The 19,367-nt window shown below is 44.8% G+C and overlaps 1 protein-coding gene across 2 annotated transcripts in view; it reads right to left on the bottom strand.

The window, feature by feature from the left end:
• Positions 1-11,897: 11,897 nt before the first annotated feature.
• The window catches only part of DCLK1 (doublecortin like kinase 1), a 197,069-nt gene continuing 189,599 nt past the window's right edge, over positions 11,898-19,367 (bottom strand). For both annotated transcript variants that reach the window (XM_060273780.2, XM_060273781.2), the window contains one exon: positions 11,898-12,081. In XM_060273780.2, the coding sequence (XP_060129763.1) occupies positions 11,917-12,081 (165 nt within the window). In that variant the 3' untranslated portion in view covers positions 11,898-11,916. The remainder of the gene's footprint in view (positions 12,082-19,367) is intronic.

Genomic DNA, 19,367 nt, shown 5'->3' with positions numbered 1-19,367 from the left:
CAATTAATTTGTAATCTCAGCTAGGCAAACATGCAAATTTAATGCACTACTGCAATGTGCTCTATGTAGGGCTACCTTTGAAGGTGACCCGGAAACTCCAACGAACCCAGAATGCGGCAGCTAGACTGGTGACTGGGGGTGGCCGCCGAGACCAAACAACACCGAACAACGTACTGGGAACCAAAGACTTTCATTGGTTCCCAGTACGTTTCTGAGCACAATTCAAAGTGTTGGTGCTGACCTTTAAAGCCCTAGATGGTCTCGGCCCAGTATACCTGAAGGAGCATCTCCACCCCCATCGTTCTGCCCAGACACTGAGGTCCAGCTCCAAGAGCCTTCTGGCGGTTCCCTCACTGCGAGAAGTGAGGTTACAGGGAACCAGGTAGAGGGCCTTCTCGGTAGTGGCACCCGCCCTGTGGAATGCCCTCCCATCAGATGTCAAGGAAATAAACAACTACCTGACTTTTAGAAAACATCTGAAGGCAGCCCTGTTTAGGGAAGTATTTAATGTTTGATGTCTTATCATGTTTTTAATATTCTATTGGGAGCCTCCCAGAGTGGCTGGGGAAACCCAGCCAGATGGGCTGGGTACAAATAATAAAATATTATTATTATTATTACTATTACTACTACTATTATTACAGTGGTACCAGGTTATGGATTTAATTCATTTCAGGGTGCCGTGCACACCCCAAAAAATCCATAGCTAGAGGCGCCGCTTCTGCACACACATGCGGCGAGCAGAGCGCTTCAACACATGCACAAGTGGCAAAATCGTTTGCCGTGGCCGTAACCTGAAGATTCCATAACCTGGAGCAGGGCTGTCTTAAGCATATCTGGCGCCCTGGCGCCGTGGTGTGAAGATCCTTCCGGCACCCCCCCCCCGCACTGTTTCCCAGCACAGTGCCCCCCCTGGCGGCCCAGTGCCCTGGCGCCCTGCGTCACCCAGCCTTGCTGACCTGGAGGTTATGCAACATGAGGTACCACTGTATTATTATTATTATGCTGTCTCTTGTCCTCATTTTAGTAATGTGCAAGTGTCCATCCTTGGTAGAAAAGTTCTGTGCCTGTCCCCTCAGCCATGCACGTGACATGAGGGCTTCCTCTGTACAAATGTACAGTGGTACTTCCGGTTGCACACGGGATCCATTCCGGAGCCCTGGTGAGATCCTGAGGAATTCGCAACCAGAAGTGCTGTTTTTGCGCATGTGCGCGGTGCGGTAGAATGCCTCTGTGCATGCACAGAGTGTGTAGAGCGCTTCTGCGCATGTGCGCACAGTAAAACCCGGGAAAATACTTCCGGGTTTGCCACGTTCGCATCCTGGAGGATACGCAACCAGTGCGTATCCAGAGTTACCACTGTATATATACTGGCCCATTTCATGCAGCTTCCCTGCACAGAAGGAAGAATCATAAGAGTCACACCTTCATGTTCCATGTTAGGAGACAGGGATCAGTAGTAGCTCCACCAAAGCATGGAGGAGCTTGCCGAGGTTGCAAAGAGGATCAAGTCTTTTGACCCCCAACCTCTTAAGATATTTCGCTGGCAACTCCTTAAAGGTAAAGGGACCCCTGACCGTTAGGTCCAGTCGTGACCGACTCTGGGGTTGCGCACTGATCTCGCATTATTGGCCGAGGGAGCCGGCGTATAGCTTCCAGGTCATGTGGCCAGCATGACAAAGCCGCTTCTGGCAAACCAGAGCAGCACATGGAAACGCCGTTTACCTTCCCGCTGTAGCGGTTCCTATTTATCTACTTGCATTTTGATGTGCTTTCGAACTGCTAGGTGGGCAGGAGCTGGGACCGAGCAATGGGAGCTCACCCCGTCACAGGGATTCGAACCGCTGACCTTCTGATCAGCAAGCCCTAGGCTCAGTGGTTTAGCCCACAGTGCCACCTGGGTCCCTTACGACAACCTAATTGAACTATTTAGCACATCAGTACTGAAATGGAAAACAGAAAAACACCTGGATACAATTCCCTCCTCTGCTTTGGAATGGCTTGCACATTGGAAATCTAACAGTACTGGAAGGGTGGTGAGGATGTGGCCTCAGCTCTATCACATGTGCAATATAACATTTGGCGTGTGCATGTGTCCATGTCCCGCATTACACTGGAGGTGTGTTGGGCGCATGGACATAGGTGTGCTGCTCCGCTACATATACAGTACTGTCCAACTTCAGTCCACAAACTGGCTCTTTTGAATCAGAAAACCAGTTGTGCCAATGACATAGCTGTGGCTGATACGTATTTGATTCCCATCTGCGGATGGCAGCCCAGTAACACAAAGGGGGTCATGCTTCCCAAAACATGTGTTCCAAAGTTTAAGCATTCTTCAGATGCATTAACATTTTCTCAATAAATGGGTCTTCAAAGCTTCTCATTGTCAGTTTTATGTAAGAGCCAAGCCATTTGTTGTTATTATTTTTTTAAAAAATTGCTTTCGCGGTGCTACATCACCCACACTGTTTCTCTGCTGTTGTATTTGCAGAGCATAAATGTCAAAAAGACCAAGCTGATTTGCCTCGAATTTCATGAAAAGAACCACTCTGGGCTGAGGCATTGCATGCCAGACATTTGCCTGTGGCACATTTTTACACTATTAAAAAGAACCATGGTAACCTTTGAGAATAGGAGTTTATAATGGAAATACCAAGAGGACCTGAGCCATAGCAGCAGCAATAAATTTGAAGGAAAGCCCCAGCAGGCCATCTAAAGAAAATACAACAGAGAAACATACTGCAGGCCAGCAAAAACAAGAGTGCTTTAATGTACTTGACCTGTGGTCATACAGTAGCATTGTGACCATCCTGATCCAATTTTTCTTTAACCACAGAAGCTTATTGCTTTCCTTTAAATGGATTTCCAACCCAACTTTCATTTGCCGGAGTATTTCATAGCAAGAGTCTTTTACTGAATACGGAACCACCATATATTTTTTTCCAGTAGCTTTATTGATTTGGCTTTGCATGTTGTATTATGTGCCACATTGAAATTAGATGGCTACTTGCAGTGTAGTAACATTGCCAATGACTGGAGTCTTACTTTCCCCTCTAACAGTCTGAAGCAAATTTATGTATTGGTTAATCAGTAACAAATTTCTGCTACAATGTCAAGGAAAGGGGGGAGGGGTGGGAATAATTAAACACAAAGCCTGGACAGTCTTCATCTACACAGATGATATACACAATGCATGTAATGATATAGCTTTTTCCTAACTAGTAGCAATTCCCAACCAAAAAACCCCCTGTTTTTCAGGATTCTCTTGAAAAATACAATGTGCTGCTGTCTTATCAATAGGAAAAGTCTGTACCAGGCTACAAATGTACGCATATTTACTTGTAAGGAACCCCAGAGATATTATGAACCTCACTTCAGTGTAAACATGCTCATCTTCAGGCTGCCACCTATGCCACCATTTTTAAGTACTTTTTTAAAAAAGATATCTGGAGTCACTTGTGGTATTAAGCAGATTTATAACTACAGACTTACACTGCATTAATGATGCATATTATTCGTGAAAAATCAAAACTAAAAATAAGATCAATTTGGTTATAGAAATCCTCAAACACCACGACGCAAGTTATTTTTGAACTTGAAAGATTCCAAGAATGTTCCAAGCAAAACGAAACAAAGAAATTACGTAGAAACATTGGCTAAAAGAGTAAAGCAGTTTGAAAACACCAAGTCTAATTGGCATGCCTTGTGCTTTTGTGTTAACCCTCTGAGTACAGGTAAGCAATGTTTGTTTGTTTTTATTTTTAAAAAGAGCTAGCAAATTTGTATTTGGTAAATGGATTGCTGATTTATATCAATAGGATTCAACCTGATTTGGAACAACTCAGAATGAAATGTACATTGAGAGCCATAGGAAGGGCTTTTCTTTTTTACTCGGCCCAGTATACCTGAAGGAGCATCTCCACCCCCATCGTTCTGCCTGGAAACTGAGGTCCAGCACCGAGGGCCTTCTGGCAGTTCCCTCACTGTGAGAAGTGAAGTTACAGGGAACCAGGCAGAGGGCCTTCTGGGTAGTGGCACCCACCCTGTAGAACGCCCTCCCATCAGATGTCAAGGAAATAAACAACTATCTGACTTTTAGAAGATATCTGAAGGCAGCCCTGTTTAGGGAAGTTTTTAATGTTTGAAGTTTTATTCTGTTTTTAATGCTCTGTTGAAAGCCACCCAGAGTGACTGGGGAAACCCAGCCAGATGGGCGGGGTAGAAATAATAAAATTATTATTATTATTATTATTATTATTATTATTATTATTATTATTATACTTTGGTTATGATATTGTGTCATGTACAATGCGTGTGAAGTTGACATGTTACACACATTCAGTTCAGACATGTTTTTCTTGATATTTTATTTAGCCACCAACATGACTTGCTATCCAGAGCTGTGCTCAGAATGTGAAGTCGAGTGCCGCTTACTGTTAGATTCAGTATAACACACACATTTCACTTGATCACTCAACATTCAGCACATTGTTGGTTGTGTGAATGGCCTCCACTGAAAAATATTGTATTTGAAGCTATATGAAATCTCTGTCACACATGCAATTAATCACCTGGGGTTGCTTCCTGAGTAAGTAAACTGAACTTGGGTCACACTAAAATCAGTTGGAAAGATTAGTCATGATTTGAGCTAATCTACATTGATTTCAGTGGGAGCAAAGGTCAACTAGCTTCATCAGTATCCAAGCCTTAAAGTTTCTGTGATCAAGTAAGAAACATGGATATAAGACTTTAGAAAGTAAATCTCAAGTGGCAACGTGGTTTCTAGCTAATCCAATATATTATCTAAAATCTCTGATCAATTAATTGTTGTTGAATTTTGTCATGTTATGAACACATTGTACAAAAATGCTAAAGTTAAAATGGTGACTTACACATTTGTGTAACAAAACCCAGACATTAGGCATTAAAACTTTTCAACTGATTTTCAACACAAACTTCATACGTCAGGTAATCATTTGCACTTTAAAAATTCAGTTTTTTGTGTTGAACATTTCAGCAGCCTGCATTGAGAACGTTAGAACCACTTGATTTAGGGATTTTGAAAATTCAAAGCACATCCTATTAGGATCGAGGAATGACTTCTAAAAGACTTTAGAGAGTTGGTGCTGATAAAACATAAGCCAACAATCAAACATTTGTGGGGGTTTGGCAGTGGACATGAGGGGGATGGGGCTCTAGGCCTCTAATTGGTATAATATGGCACAAGGATGAAAGAGATTCAGACATCTTTTTTTAATGCTATTCCTGGATTCCAAAATAAAAACAGAGGTGAAGGAAAGACTCTGTATGGATTTCACATGATGCAGCAAAACTGTAATGGGAAGCATTTTTAGGCCTGGCTTTCTCTCAGCTCACTTCCTCTAATCAAGATGAATGAATCTCTTTGCTTTCAAAGTGTCGCCCTCCTCCCAAAAGTCAAGAATTGTCTGTTATTAATGGACACTTTACGTCACATGATTGCATTTATTATAGCAGGAAGAATATTATGTGACTTGTCATAAAAACACTCATGGAGCACTGTGGACTAAACCTACTAGCCATAAATCAGTATTACCTTCAATCATCAATCTGCATAAAGTCTAATTTGTTTCATAGAGTTGGTCACTCAAGTAAGTTATAATTGATTTCCTAAATCTTGTTGACCGTTCCATAGAAATAGCAGGTAGTGGTAAAATGCTAATGGGTAGATCCCTTTGTATTATAACTATGGCAGTCAACTAATTGTTAACCAATCATATGCATTTAAATATATTTGCATAAATATAATGGTAGTTCTGAAATACTGAAGGAAGTATAAGATAACTTTCAAAAGCTATCATTCAGAAAAAGACTATACTTTAATTTCTTCAATTCCCATTCAATTACTTCTTTTTTATTTCCTGCTCCAAATTATTGTTACACGAATGCACCTGAGCAAAAATAGCCTTGAAAATAAGGAATTTTGAATTTAATTTGCATTAAATCTGCTTTTGGCAGTCAAAATTGCCCCCCCCCCATCAAAGACTTAGTAACACAACCCTATATTTGCCTGCTCAGAGGTAAGGCCAATAGAGTTAAGTAGTACTTATTCCTGGGGTAGTGGATGCAGTCTATACTCATATCTCTGTGAGTCCCACTTCACAATGGGCTTTACTTCTGAGTAGACATGCATAGGACTGCACGTTAACACATCACTGCCATAAGAACATAAAGATAAATTTTGTATTGAAGTGTGTAACCACAGCATGTTCTTAAAGAAAAGCTTAGTAAATAATGGCAGTCCAGCAGGAAGCAAAGATGTGTGCTGATGCTGTCATTTAGGGTTTTTGTAAGCTCTATTTACCTTCCAGACCAGAGGCATAGCAAGCCCAGGTGGTACCCAGTGCAGAATTTTTTTGTCAGCTTGGGGTAAGCTTGGGAGTCGTGGGCGGGCACCGAATGTCCACCCCCTACACCTCTGTGCCCCCACCCTGGTGACTCCCAGGTACCCTGAGCCATCGGGGGAAGGGGGGAGCTATGCCACTTTGCCAGGGTGTTGGCAAAGCTGCGTCCTCTCGGGAGCCACAGCGCCCATCCACCCCCTCCCTCCCTCCCTCCCTGGCTTGCTGTAAAGTGGCAAAGCGTGAGCCACAGCGAGCTGGGGAGGGAGAGGGGCCGGCGGCAGAGGGATCCCACCACCATCTGTACAGTGTTCCAGCAGCACAGGTGGCAAACCGCTATGTACAGCACATGTGCGGTGTCGCTACGCACAGCGCATGCATGCAACACCCCACATGCGTTGTATGTAGCAGTTTGCCGCCGGTGCCACCGCAAGAGCCGTACAGACAATGGCGGGATTTTCTGCTCGTGGCGTCAGCGGGAGCAGGGGGATCCTCCTCTTGCGGCTGCAGCGGTGACGGAGGCATCCCACCGCCGTCCGTACGGCTCTTGGGTGGCGCCAGTGGCAAACCACTATGTGCAGCACATGTGTGCGACACCGTGCATGTGTTGTACGTAGCGGTTTGCTGCTGGCGCCGCTCGAATGCTGTACGGACGGTGGCGGGATCCTCTGCTCGCAGCTGCAGCGGCACAATGGCTGCTCATGCCGCTGTGCCCAGGGTGGGGTGGCAGGGCAAGCACTCACAAGGGTGCCTTCTTGTCACCCTCCCAGACATGGAACCCGGGGCGAACTGACCCCCCCTGCCCCCACCTTCAACGCCACTGTTCCAGATACCCTAAGGTATGGAAGTAACAGTGAACAGGAAAAAAATGCAAAGCTTCATAGCTGGCAGGTTGCTGTGAAGCTGCTCTTTATTTCCCCTTCTCACTGATGTTATGATGGCCCCAAGCTGAATATGGATATTGGCGAAGCTACTGATGCTGTGGGATGAACTTTCCCCACTAGTAGGCAGCATTCCCAAATGGTCTCTGACTAAGTCATACTCAGATAAATGGACTTAAGTTAGTCACAACTAATTTATCTAATTTACTCTGAGCATGACTCAGCCTGTATTCACACCACACATTTAAAGCACTATGATACCACTTCAAACAGTCATGGTGTTTCCCAAAGTATTCTGGGAGCTGCAGTTTGTTAACGGTGCTGAGAATTGTTAGGAGACCCCTATTCTCTCCCATAGTTGCAATTGCCAGAGTGCCTTGTGAAGAGGCATTGCTAAATCACTCTGGGAACTGTGGCTCTGGGAAGGGACTGGGGGTCACCTCTCAGCACCCATCAGAACATAAGAAGGGCCTGCTGGATCAGGCCAATGGCCCATCTAGTCCAGCATCCTGTTCTCACAAAGGCCAACCAGATGCTTGTGTGAAACCAGCAAGCAGGATTGGAGCACAAGAGCATTTCCCCCACGTGCGGTTTCCTTAGCAAGCAGCAGTTTCCAGAATTCTTAGGAGGAACCCATGACTGGTCAAAGTGGCATCACAGTGCTTTACAAGTATGGTGTGAATGCAGCCCTAGTTGTATACAACTTGTGTTTGGCAGAATTGGGATACTGAGACCATAAGCTTCAAAGATGAAACTCATCGCCAACACTGATGCTGCAATTTAAGAAGGATCCTTTTCCTGTTTCCATCTCACTACTCTAGATCAGAACAAGGCTTTTGTCTCATTTGAATAAAAGCATATGCTGATATCTCAATGCAAAACATAAAAGGGACAGGACCAGAACACAGATCCTGCCCCCGCTTCTTAAAAAAGTCTGTGTTTGAAACCAGCCTTCTTTAAGTAGGGAGCAAAGACGAAAGGCCAATGAAATTGACAAGCGTGTACACAACCCTGAAATTATGATTTTTTTTCTTGGACCATTGATTTGTTAGTGTGTGAGAAAAGTTTCAAGCTTTTCATGGCTGTTGGTTTCTCATTCCTCACAAGAACTTGTATAAAGTGCATACTGTATATGGAATTCTCCTATTTTAGGAAAGGTTTCTTCATCTCTTTTTTAATAGCTATATAGAAAGAACCCTGGATAATTATTTGCAAGATTGTGCAAGGAGGTTAATAAGCTGCATGCCCTGCTGGTGCTGGATGCACTTTAAACATGCATTTGGGTACTTGCATGTACCTGGCTTTAGTTTATAATAGCCTATAAAGAGGTAATGTGACATGGAAATCCCAATCAATCCATTATTGGCTTACCCACCACGTTTTAAACTGCTACACTTCCTCATTATGTGCAATGTAATAGTGCAACATCAGTTGTTTTATGGATCTTTGAGTTACACCATCCCCGTTTAACCTCAGATTCACCTTTTATAGCCAGTTGCTATGAGTCACTGTGGCAATCTAGAACAGGGGTCGGCAACCTGAGGCCCCTGGGCCACAAGCGGCCCATGGGGGTTGTTTAACCAGACCATGGACCCCTGCCATCCACTTGGTCGGCTCCCGTGAGCCGTGCTAAACCGGAACAGAGCAGAGGGGGGGACCGCCTTCCGCAATGCTGGCCAGCTTCCCATTGGCTGGAGGAAGCTGCACACGCCTCCTCCATGCCGGAAATAGTGTTTGCGCATGCATGCATGCATGCATGCATGCACACACACACACACACCCCAGTGTCTGCGGGACCGTGAACTGCCCCAAGCCACAAAAACTTTGCCGACCCCTGATCTAGAAGATCCCAGGATCTGCTACAATGGAGCATCACAAGAGTCCAGATAGGCTTATGGGCAGCTACTACCCTGTGTTATCCTCTTTACAGTTGCCTCCTCTGTGAGGATTTTCAGATGCCCACAGGGAGCACAATTTCCTTTGCCTTGCCTTAGGGCTCAGAGGAGTCATGGAGGCTGGCACAAAGCTGCACCATTCTTTACAATAGGACTGGGGATTATCAGTATAGTGTAGGGTTGCCATATTTCAAAAAGTGACAATCAGAACAGAAATTTTTAAGGGAAATTGCCATATGTCCGAAATTTTTTGGGCATTTTTTTCGATTTTCGCCCGGACACTTCTTCTGATTGCAGTATGGCAAATATGCCTGGGAAATTCTGGAAGTATGGCAACCCTATTATAGTGGCGCCTGGGGAGTTTTGAATTGGCTAAACTGTGTGGATTGTTGCAGCCAAATGTGGTGAGTGGGATCATGCTCTCCATCCATCAAAATCCTGGGGGAAATTATACTTGTTGAAAACACACGAAGCCCAGTTAAAATAATAATTAAAAAATACAGAGCTCCAAACAGATGAGAGCATTCTAGATGGCTGGTTTGTAGCTGTCCGAATGAGTAATCACCTTCCATCAAGAGTTTTGTAGTTTGTTCAGTTCTTGATAATGTGAACAAGTGTAATAAAAACATAAAATAAGAGAGTGGCTTTTTACATACATTATTGAAGCAATAATGCTTTTGCTATAACGACTGCCCCATGGGGAAAAATGTATAAGCTACAGAACTTGGGGCTGGTCCTGGCACAAAGGTGATCCGTGCATTGAGGAGGGAGAGTGAACCTCAGTCCATTCATAAAAATAGTAGTGAATGAAAACTGAGCTTATATGCCTTTGTGATTGGCCCTGCTTATTGGCCCTTCATTGGTTTTGGTGGATGTCTGGCATTGGCACTTATTCTTAAAAGCACTGAATCTTATTAGAGGTCATGCAATGGAGGACCAGGCAAGAACTGTCTTGAGGCTTACTTGTATACCCTACCAGGTACATAACCTATGTGCTTAGGCCATGAATGAATTGCTCTCACTGATGATACTAACAAGCAACTTGACAGAGATGGGTCCAATTGGTTTTATATCAATTATGCTTTTATAATGAACAAAAAGGGTTCAATCAAATATCTTTCATTCCACTGGCTGAAATCCTTTCTCCACTTAAGCTGCTTAAATGCCATTACCTTTGTCAGTATTTAAATAGACCAAGTGAACAGGATTGCTGCTATTGTGATCTCCCCATCTCAGGTGTTTCGTATCTCAAAGCAAAATTTCTATAACCTCTAGATATGAATTTTACCATCCTGCATTTCTTCTAAAGCCTCCTCAATAACACTTTGAGAACCATGCCTTAAAAACCAAGGTTTTTTTTTTAATTCAACTAGAGTGACTGGTGAATGAACAGAGACCATCTTTACAAACATTATTACATTTTGGAACCAACGTTATTTTAAAAATCAAATGATTCTTGTAGGTTAATTATGTTTTCAAAGCACTGATGAAACATTTACTTTTGGAATTTTTGCCCCATTTGCTGTCTGTCTCTCTCACACACACTCGCAGACTAAATTCTGGTAAGTATAATTTGTACAAACACATTAGATGAGTAAGTGCTAGCCACTTTATTTTTAAAACAAAGGTTATTTATGTTTGGAATTTCAAATCTCTTCTTTAATTTACACTGTCTGTAGAATAATTTCCTCTGCAAAGCATCCCCCCGTCCAGTCATTGTAAAGAGCACCCCTCACCATATAAATAACACCACAATAACGCCCAGAAGAACAATCCATGGCATGAAAAAAAAGATTGTGTTTATTGCCTGCTCCCAAACATGCCTTCTGCATGTACCTGTGTCTCTAAAAAGAATGTACAGAAAGGAGGACTTTTTGCACAGCAGAGTATGGATGATGGGACATTCATTCCACTGTAGACTCCCATGAAACTGTGTTGCAGCCAGCAACCAGGGAACTACAAACAGCACCCTACACAGATTGTTCTTAGACAGATCTACTGCCTATGAAATTATTTCAACAAGTAATCATGGCAGAACACGCCTAGAAATGGTGAGAATTTCTAGATGCAATGCGCTAAAATGAGGGTGCTTTTTTCAGCAAAACATGAGAACGAACAAATCTATCGTTGATCTCTCCAACAATTCAGATGCCCAGTGGATTGTTTTGTAAAGATCCCAGTAGCTGCTGGGTGACTATTTGTACCCCTGGTACAAAACCAGACTCTACAAAAATCATCACAATCCAGATTCTGTAACTACGTAGCACTTTGGCTAGACCATCAATTTGAGTGCTGCAGGAAAATGTGTTGATGATAAAGCCCTCTTTGGGGCAAGTCAAGATTATTTAAGATTATGCACTCAGAGGGTTAACATATGCTTGTCATATACTGTAGCTTGGCTGATGAAAACATTCATTGCTTCTATCCCCTTTGAAAATTATATATATATTTATTTATATATATATATGTATATTAGAAAAAAAAGCAAAGTAGTCTTAACCCTTTGAGGATCATATTTAGCAGCAAGTCACAATCTAGACAAAGAACAAAGATGATTTCAGTCATTTGGGAAATTATTATTACGAAGATACTGTAAGCACCTTTTCTGTGGTTCCTTCTTCAAGCAACTGATACAGACAAAAAAGAAGAAGAAGAAGAAGAAATCAAATGAAACTGTTGCACACAGGTTTGGATGATTTTTGTTTGTTTGTTTTCAGAATCTCAAAGGGTTAAGCCAAGACTTTCAGCAAAAGTGTTTTATTAAAAGGGTGAATTAGGTGAGCGAACAGTCTCAGATGAACTGGGTGAATAGTCTTCCGATTCGGAGTTGAGATCAGGTGGTGCTTGTTGTGCCTTGCAGTGCCCCCTCACATCCGGGTTGCGTCTTCGTCGGAAAACCTGCCTCTCCTTATCAAGAGCGGTGGTCTGGCAGGGGCATAAAATGAGAATAAATGAAATTAGGCTGTGTATGAAATGCCATATCTGGCTACCATATGTTCTCCATTCCACCCTTTGTTTTCCCCAGGACTGGGGCTAAAATCAGTCTGGGTCAAATAAAAAACTCTTCCTCCATCCACCCTTCTGTTTTCAGCCAGTTTTGCTCATAACTCATAACACAGATAAATTCACACAAAAGGGCCTGACCCAAACTATTAAGAGGCAGCGTGACATCGTCAAGCATATACAGTGTGTGTGTGTGTGTGTGTGTGTGTACGCGCCATATGTTAAACTTCTGGATGCTATTAATTTCTTGGAGTAAAGGGTTCAGGTTTCAAGGAGAATGCAGACTGACCCTACAATTATTCCCTTTCGAAAGTAAGCCTCTATCCTGACAGGAAAGGTTAAAAGGTGATTTGATTTGAATGAAGGAGACAAATATTTGCCAACATTAAAAAACAGTGAAGGTATCAAAAAAAAAAACCCAGCCAAACCCAACCCTAGATTCTTACAAAGCTGTCACACTAGAGTCAAAGAAAGGGAGAGGAAAGCCAACTTCAGAACAACCACACACTCATTAGCAAGAAGAGATGTTATTCTACATTTCCAGGGAGCTGGTGTTACCTATATTTATAGGATGTACACCTGTGTCTATATTGCATATTCCCAAATATATCCCTATGCAAAGCCGGATTTCCCCTAAACTATGAAGGGCAGCATAGTCAGTGCTCTGCCCAGTTGCTACTAATCCTTTAGATGAAAAGGAGAACAACACAATCAGAAAGCCTGGGGAGAACCATTTTGCAGACTGGTTTGATCTATTGCTAAAGAGAGAAACAATGTTCACAAAGTGACAAAGTGGTTTGTATCTTTGGCAATAGGAAAAGCTGCAAGAGAAGCGTCAAGCCAGCCCTGAAAGCTATGCACATTTACTGCCACCAGCTCCGCAAATACATTTTGGGTGTATTTATCCAACTAAACAGTTCCTCTAGCTCAAATACACGGTACTTTTGGCTCCCTCTCCCCAACCCTCCCCCCATATGTTCTGGGGCTTCCTCCAACTACCCAGAAGAGAATTAGGCGGCACACACAGACAGAGGACGTTGTGCAACCCAAAGTGCTTGTGCTGGTGGAACTGTTTTCTTGGATGCCACCCATTGCTTCTGGAATTTCCAAGTCGGCATTAATTGTCCAATTTAACTCAAAGCATAAATATGGTGCTTAATTTTCACAGAGCCTCTAAGTTTTGTTGATTTGGGAGGAACTGTCTACGGTGAATTGACTGCACATGCCAGAAGGATAAAAACTTGGCCTCTAAACTGCAGATATATCCACTTGGGAGCAAAGGAGGTTAAAAACTACCGGATTGTCTAGAAACCAAATGAATGCAAGTGTTAAGTAGGAAATGTTGGAACGACTTCTCTTTATCATGATGGGCTCTTTTAAAAAATAATGCAATCAAGAGGTTATTCTACTTCAAAGGATGTATCATTTTCTCTTGGGATATGCATAACTGTGTTTTTTTTTTCCTGGAAAATTTACCAGTTAACTGTAATCCTGGTTAGAGAACGGAGATATATTTATAGACTGGGCATTTCTGAGAACAAGATGAAAACTAAATCCATCAGGTTAGGGGAGAATAGCATTATAGCAATCCATGCTCTAAAATAATGCAATCAGGGCTTGAAAATGATGTAATAAAGGCAGAAGACGGAGAGGGTTTCTATAGCAAATGGATTCAGTTAGGCTGAATTGTTCCACTAATAGTTTCATAGTTAGAATCTTTAGAGCTGTAATACAAAGTGGAGGAAAAATCATATTTGGGTTTTAAACAACAGCAATAATTTTAAATAAGAATGCTAAAATTCAATTGCGATGGTTTGCCAAAGGTGCTTTGTTTACTGCTGATCCTTTGGTAAAGGTCTGACCAGTTTTTAAGGGCCCATGTGATGCTTGGCCTTAAAACCAACTTTATTATTATATTTTAATATGAAGCAGAAGACAATCCAGGTCATATTCATGTTGCAAATATAGCATTTACAGTACATAGTTCTCTGAAAGCAGTGGAGGGAATGGCATATATTACCATTCAATGACATACAGATTTGCATTTTAAAGTATTTTTTATGCTCCAAAGGCGTTTATTTAAAGGTTTGACCCACATCACATAATTTTTATATTAATCCCAGACTCAAGATGAAATTCCTCCCTTGGTATTCAAGTCTAATTTAAAATATGAAGGCTGCAATCAAGCCTCCAGCGGCATTCTGCAAGTCTTACTGAAGTCAATTGCCCTGATCTAGCTAGGGCATAGCTGCCAAGTACCCCATTTTCCCCGAGAAACCCCCGTATTTTCTTACCATTTCCCGCAGGTGTCCCGAATGGCAAAATACCCCGTATTCCCCCAGATTACGGAGCTCCTGCCGGTGGCCATGTTCCTCTGGTGCCGCACTGGCACCAGAAGTCGCTTCTACGCACTTCCGGACATGCATAGAAGCGACTTCCAATGCCGCTGTGCCCATTTCCAAAATGTCTGCAGCGCCAGAGGTTGCTTCTATGCATGTCCGTGTGTAGAAGCGACTTCTGGCGCCGCGGACATTTTGGAAATGGGCACAGCGGCATCGGAAGTGCGTAGAAGCAACTTCTGGTGCCGCGGCGCTGCTGATCCCAGATTTTTCAATCCGGAACTTGGCACCTATGAGCTAGGGCCATGCAGAAAAAACAGATGCAGACTTCTGCGGATGTATCTAGCTGTCTGTCGAAGTTAGGAAGTTGTCTTATACTGAATCATAGCATTCATTCATCTAGCTCATCTAGACTGCACTGACTGTCACTTGCCAATGTTCGATCCTAACCCTGCCTATCACTGCCAGGAAGTGAACTTGGCACTTACTGGATACAACACATGCACTTTGCAACTGAGCTAAGGCCCTTTCCTATAGTATAGCACAAACAGGTGCCATGTGTGTAGCCTCCAAACTGCTACATCTAACCAAACCACACCACCTCTCAGAGTTCATGTGCATTATGCGCACAAGTTTAGATGTGCCTAAGTTGTGGGCTTGCTGTATATAAGTGTTTGGAACAATCCAACAAACCTCAGGCGTTCATGAGCACACTATGATGGGAATGACATTTCTCAGCTGGAGGAAAGTGGAATTCAGAGTTCCAAGGGAAAAGTCTATATTGGTAGCAACCTAGTAAAATTGCATGATTCTTACAGGGGATAGATAGGCAGCTACCTACTGCGTATTTGATTAGCAGATTGTCTTTAACAGGTTGGTGCTAATTAACTCTGAAGCATCCTTCAGGAAGCGCCAAGGTCTGCAACACCATACAGACATTATGCTGGCCACAGTAGACTTTGCCATAACCAACGTATTTCTGAAAGTTTTCATTGGAGACCCACAACTTGGCCAATTGCCCTGGCTCTGGAAGACACACCCTCCACCCCCAATTGTAGCAACTTTGAAATACATGGCACATTTTAGCTGTTGGGTAATTATTTGTCTACTAGCTCAGTAATCACTGGAGGGAAAATATTCACTTTTTATGGGCACGGTGACTCCCCCCGCACCTTTCCATTGCTTTTGTTTTACTGCTAGCCATGCACATACAAACATATTCGTTTCATTAATAAAAGAATAACGGGCGTATGTTTTCCCTCTTAGTGCATGCATTATTCATATTAGCTACAGGGCTGGAGAGAGGGCAGTGCCAGCGAGATACGCAGCTGTTCGTGCATTAATCTAAGAAAGGTTCCCCTGCCACATCTCTCCCTCTTTTATTCTGCTTGCCATTTTGGATATCTTCTGTTCACTTTGCTGAACTAGGGCTATATTATGTACTGTTGTAACATTTGCTCGGAATATTTTAAAAACTCCCACAATCACACCATTCTATTCCACTTCCATTAGCACCCAATGGCCAATGCTTATCAGTGGGCAGCTCCAAACTGCCTGGCATTCAATAACCCATCAACACTGCTTGAATCTTTAAAAGGAGGAACATCAGAGCCTGCCTGGCCTGTGTGATGTGCAAGTAGCTTTCCCAAGAGATGTCTTGTGGGTGGCAATGAGAGAATGGGGAAAGGCAGGTTTAATTCCTAGCATCTTTAGGTAGGGCTGGGAAGTGTAGGCAATACTGAGCTAGATGGATCAATGATCTGACTCAGCATAAGGCACATTCCCCACTGTTATGTACTGAGCTGAATCCTAGAACAATAGGATTCAGAATCAGCGGGAGCTACCCAATCCAACTCCAGGTGGAAGTGAATCCGCAACCTGATTGGCCTGCTGGAGCAGCCAATCAGGCGGCTGGCAGAAGTGAATCTGCTACCTGATTGGCCTGTAGGAGCAGCCAATCAGGCTGCAGGCAGAAGTCAATCCACAATATAATTGGCCCACAGGTGTAGCCCTGAAGTAGCCAATCACGCAAGGCCCATTGTGTAAATAATGTATATAAGCAGATGGTTTTGGGAAAAGAGCTATTCGTCTTCTCTTCTTCTCCTTGATGAATATGAGCTGAATAAAGAGCATGAAATTCACTCTCGACTCCGAGTATATTTCACTGGCGACGAAGGTGGGATCCTGCTGAGCTGACCGCCACCACGCACTGCACCGCAGCACCGCCACCTGCTGCACCGCTGCATCGCACCGTGCATCCAGGCTTCAGCTCCAGGACCCAAGGAACCCAGAATGGCAACCGACAGCAGCTTCTTGCCATTCAAACCAGCATCAGGAGACTGGGAAGGGTACGCCGCCCGTTTCAACTTCCTCCTGCAAGCGAAAGAAGTCACCAACGATGCCATGAAGAGGGCGACATTCTTCAGCGTCTGTGGAGAGGAGACGTTTGAAATCGCCCGGGCTCTCCTTGCACCTAGAGATGTCGCTACCGTCTCTTACAAAACAATAATGGAACGGCTGAAGGAGCACTTTTCACCACAGCCCTCGGTGGTAGCTTGCCGAAATGCCTTCTACGCAAAGCGGCAAGCCCCGGGGGAAACCATAACTGGGTTTGTGACCTCCCTCCGCCAAGCCGCCCGGTTATGCAACTTCTCAGAGTTGGAGAACATGCTTCGTGACCGCCTCGTCGGTGGCCTGAGGGACGAGATGTTGCAACGACGCCTCTACGCCAAAAAAGACCTCACGTTCCAGATTGCTCTGGAGGAAGCCCTGGCAACCGAAGCCGCCGAGAGGTCAACGCAAGAGGCACGACCGGCCCCGCCATCCCAACCGAGGGTCTACCACGAAGACCTCACCGACGAATCCGAATCTGACAGGGAGGAAGTACACCGAGTACAGCGGCACACTCAAGCAGCACACACACCACAGCAGCCTCGACGAGAAGGAGGGAACTGTGCAAGCTGCGGGGAGAACCACGAGAGGAGGACCTGTCGTTTCCGCAACGCAGAGTGCAGGCAGTGCAGAAAATTGGGACACATCGCCCGGGTGTGTCGGGCTCGACTCACCCGTCGACAAGCATCAGATGACCGACCCAGGAGCCCCAGGTCACACGGCACCATGCACCAAGGCAACTCGACGGAGATCACGGACTACCAGGTATTCCAGTTGCCCCATCCCAGCACAGAGAAAATTTATATAGAGGTACAGATAGAGGGAGCCCCATGCCGCATGGAGCTGGACACGGGTTCAACTCTATCCATAATCTCGGCCCGAACATTAAGGGAACTGTGCCCTAATGGGGGTCCCAAACTAAGGCCGGCCCCATTCACCCTCCGGGACTTCCAGAAACGTAAGGTCCCTACAATGGGGGTGGGGACATTCAGGGTGCAATATCGAGGGCGAAAGCAACAATTGGACTTGCTGGTAGTTAAGGGCCCCTACGTTAGCTTACTGGGACTGGCATGGTTTGGACCTCTGGGGCTAGCCGTTACCGGGGTGAACCGCACTAGCTTACAAGTGGACGTGGACGCCATATGCAAAGAGTTTCCAGGGGTTTTCGATGGGGCATTGGGACGATATACAGGACCCCCCATTGCCCTACAGCTAGACCCCGCTGTACGACCCATCAGGCACAAGGCCCGCCGGGTCCCGTTCGCCCTGAAACCCCGCATAGACGAGGAATTGGACCGGCTCGTGGAGCAAGGAGTGCTGGAGCCGGTGCCCAACGCCCCCTGGGAAACTCCAATTGTCACACCCGTCAAGCCTAACGGTTCGGTCCGCATCTGTGCAGACTACAAATGCACCATAAACAAGGCTCTCACGGCCCATGCATACCCAGTGCCAGTGGTCAGCCATGTCCTCGCCACCCTGGCTGGGTCAAAAATCTTTGGCAAACTGGACTTGGCCCAAGCGTATCAACAGTTGCCTGTGGACGAAGCCACAGCAGAGGCTCAGACGATTGTGACGCACAGAGGGGTCCCAAGGGGACAGCAGGGCAGTGAGGCCTGTAGAGCAAGAGGGGTGGGCAGGGGAAGCAGAAGCAGTAGGCACAGAGGGGCGCCCCGAGGCTGGAAGGACACCGGAACCAGAGTCACAACCTAGTGGTTCAGTGGCGCCAGACCAGACAGCCCCGGCACAGCCAGCAGCCTCGGAACACGAGCCAGAACCAGAACCCCTGACCAAGGAACACCCCAGGCCACAACGCACACGGAGGCGGCCAGCAGACCTTGGGGACTACGAATGCAACTTCCCGGGCAGGACTGGAACTTAGAGGGGAGGGGTGTTATGTACTGAGCTGAATCCTAGAACAATAGGATTCAGAATCAGCGGGAGCTACCCAATCCAACTCCAGGTGGAAGTGAATCCGCAACCTGATTGGCCTGCTGGAGCAGCCAATCAGGCGGCTGGCAGAAGTGAATCTGCTACCTGATTGGCCTGTAGGAGCAGCCAATCAGGCTGCAGGCAGAAGTCAATCCACAATATAATTGGCCCACAGGTGTAGCCCTGAAGTAGCCAATCACGCAAGGCCCATTGTGTAAATAATGTATATAAGCAGATGGTTTTGGGAAAAGAGCTATTCGTCTTCTCTTCTTCTCCTTGATGAATATGAGCTGAATAAAGAGCATGAAATTCACTCTCGACTCCGAGTATATTTCACCCACATTCCTAGTGGTCCTTTTTGTGGTTGTCCTCCAACTATAGACTATTCTCTCCAGGGAAGCTCACAAACACTGCCATCTTTTTTGGCTCCAGAAGATGTATTTCTTTCTTCAGGCATTTGGACATGGCCTGGCTTTGGGTGAATATTAAGTGCTCATTCTTTTTTGAAATGGTGGTGGGTCTTTTATGCTTTGGGATTATTATTATAAC

The sequence above is a fragment of the Zootoca vivipara genome, chromosome 4 (genome assembly GCF_965207765.1).
Source record: "Zootoca vivipara chromosome 4, rZooViv2.hap1.1, whole genome shotgun sequence".
Taxonomy (NCBI): Eukaryota; Metazoa; Chordata; class Lepidosauria; order Squamata; family Lacertidae; genus Zootoca; species Zootoca vivipara.
Note: the sequence above shows the minus strand (reverse complement) of the source record. Positions and strands in the feature narration are given on the sequence as shown.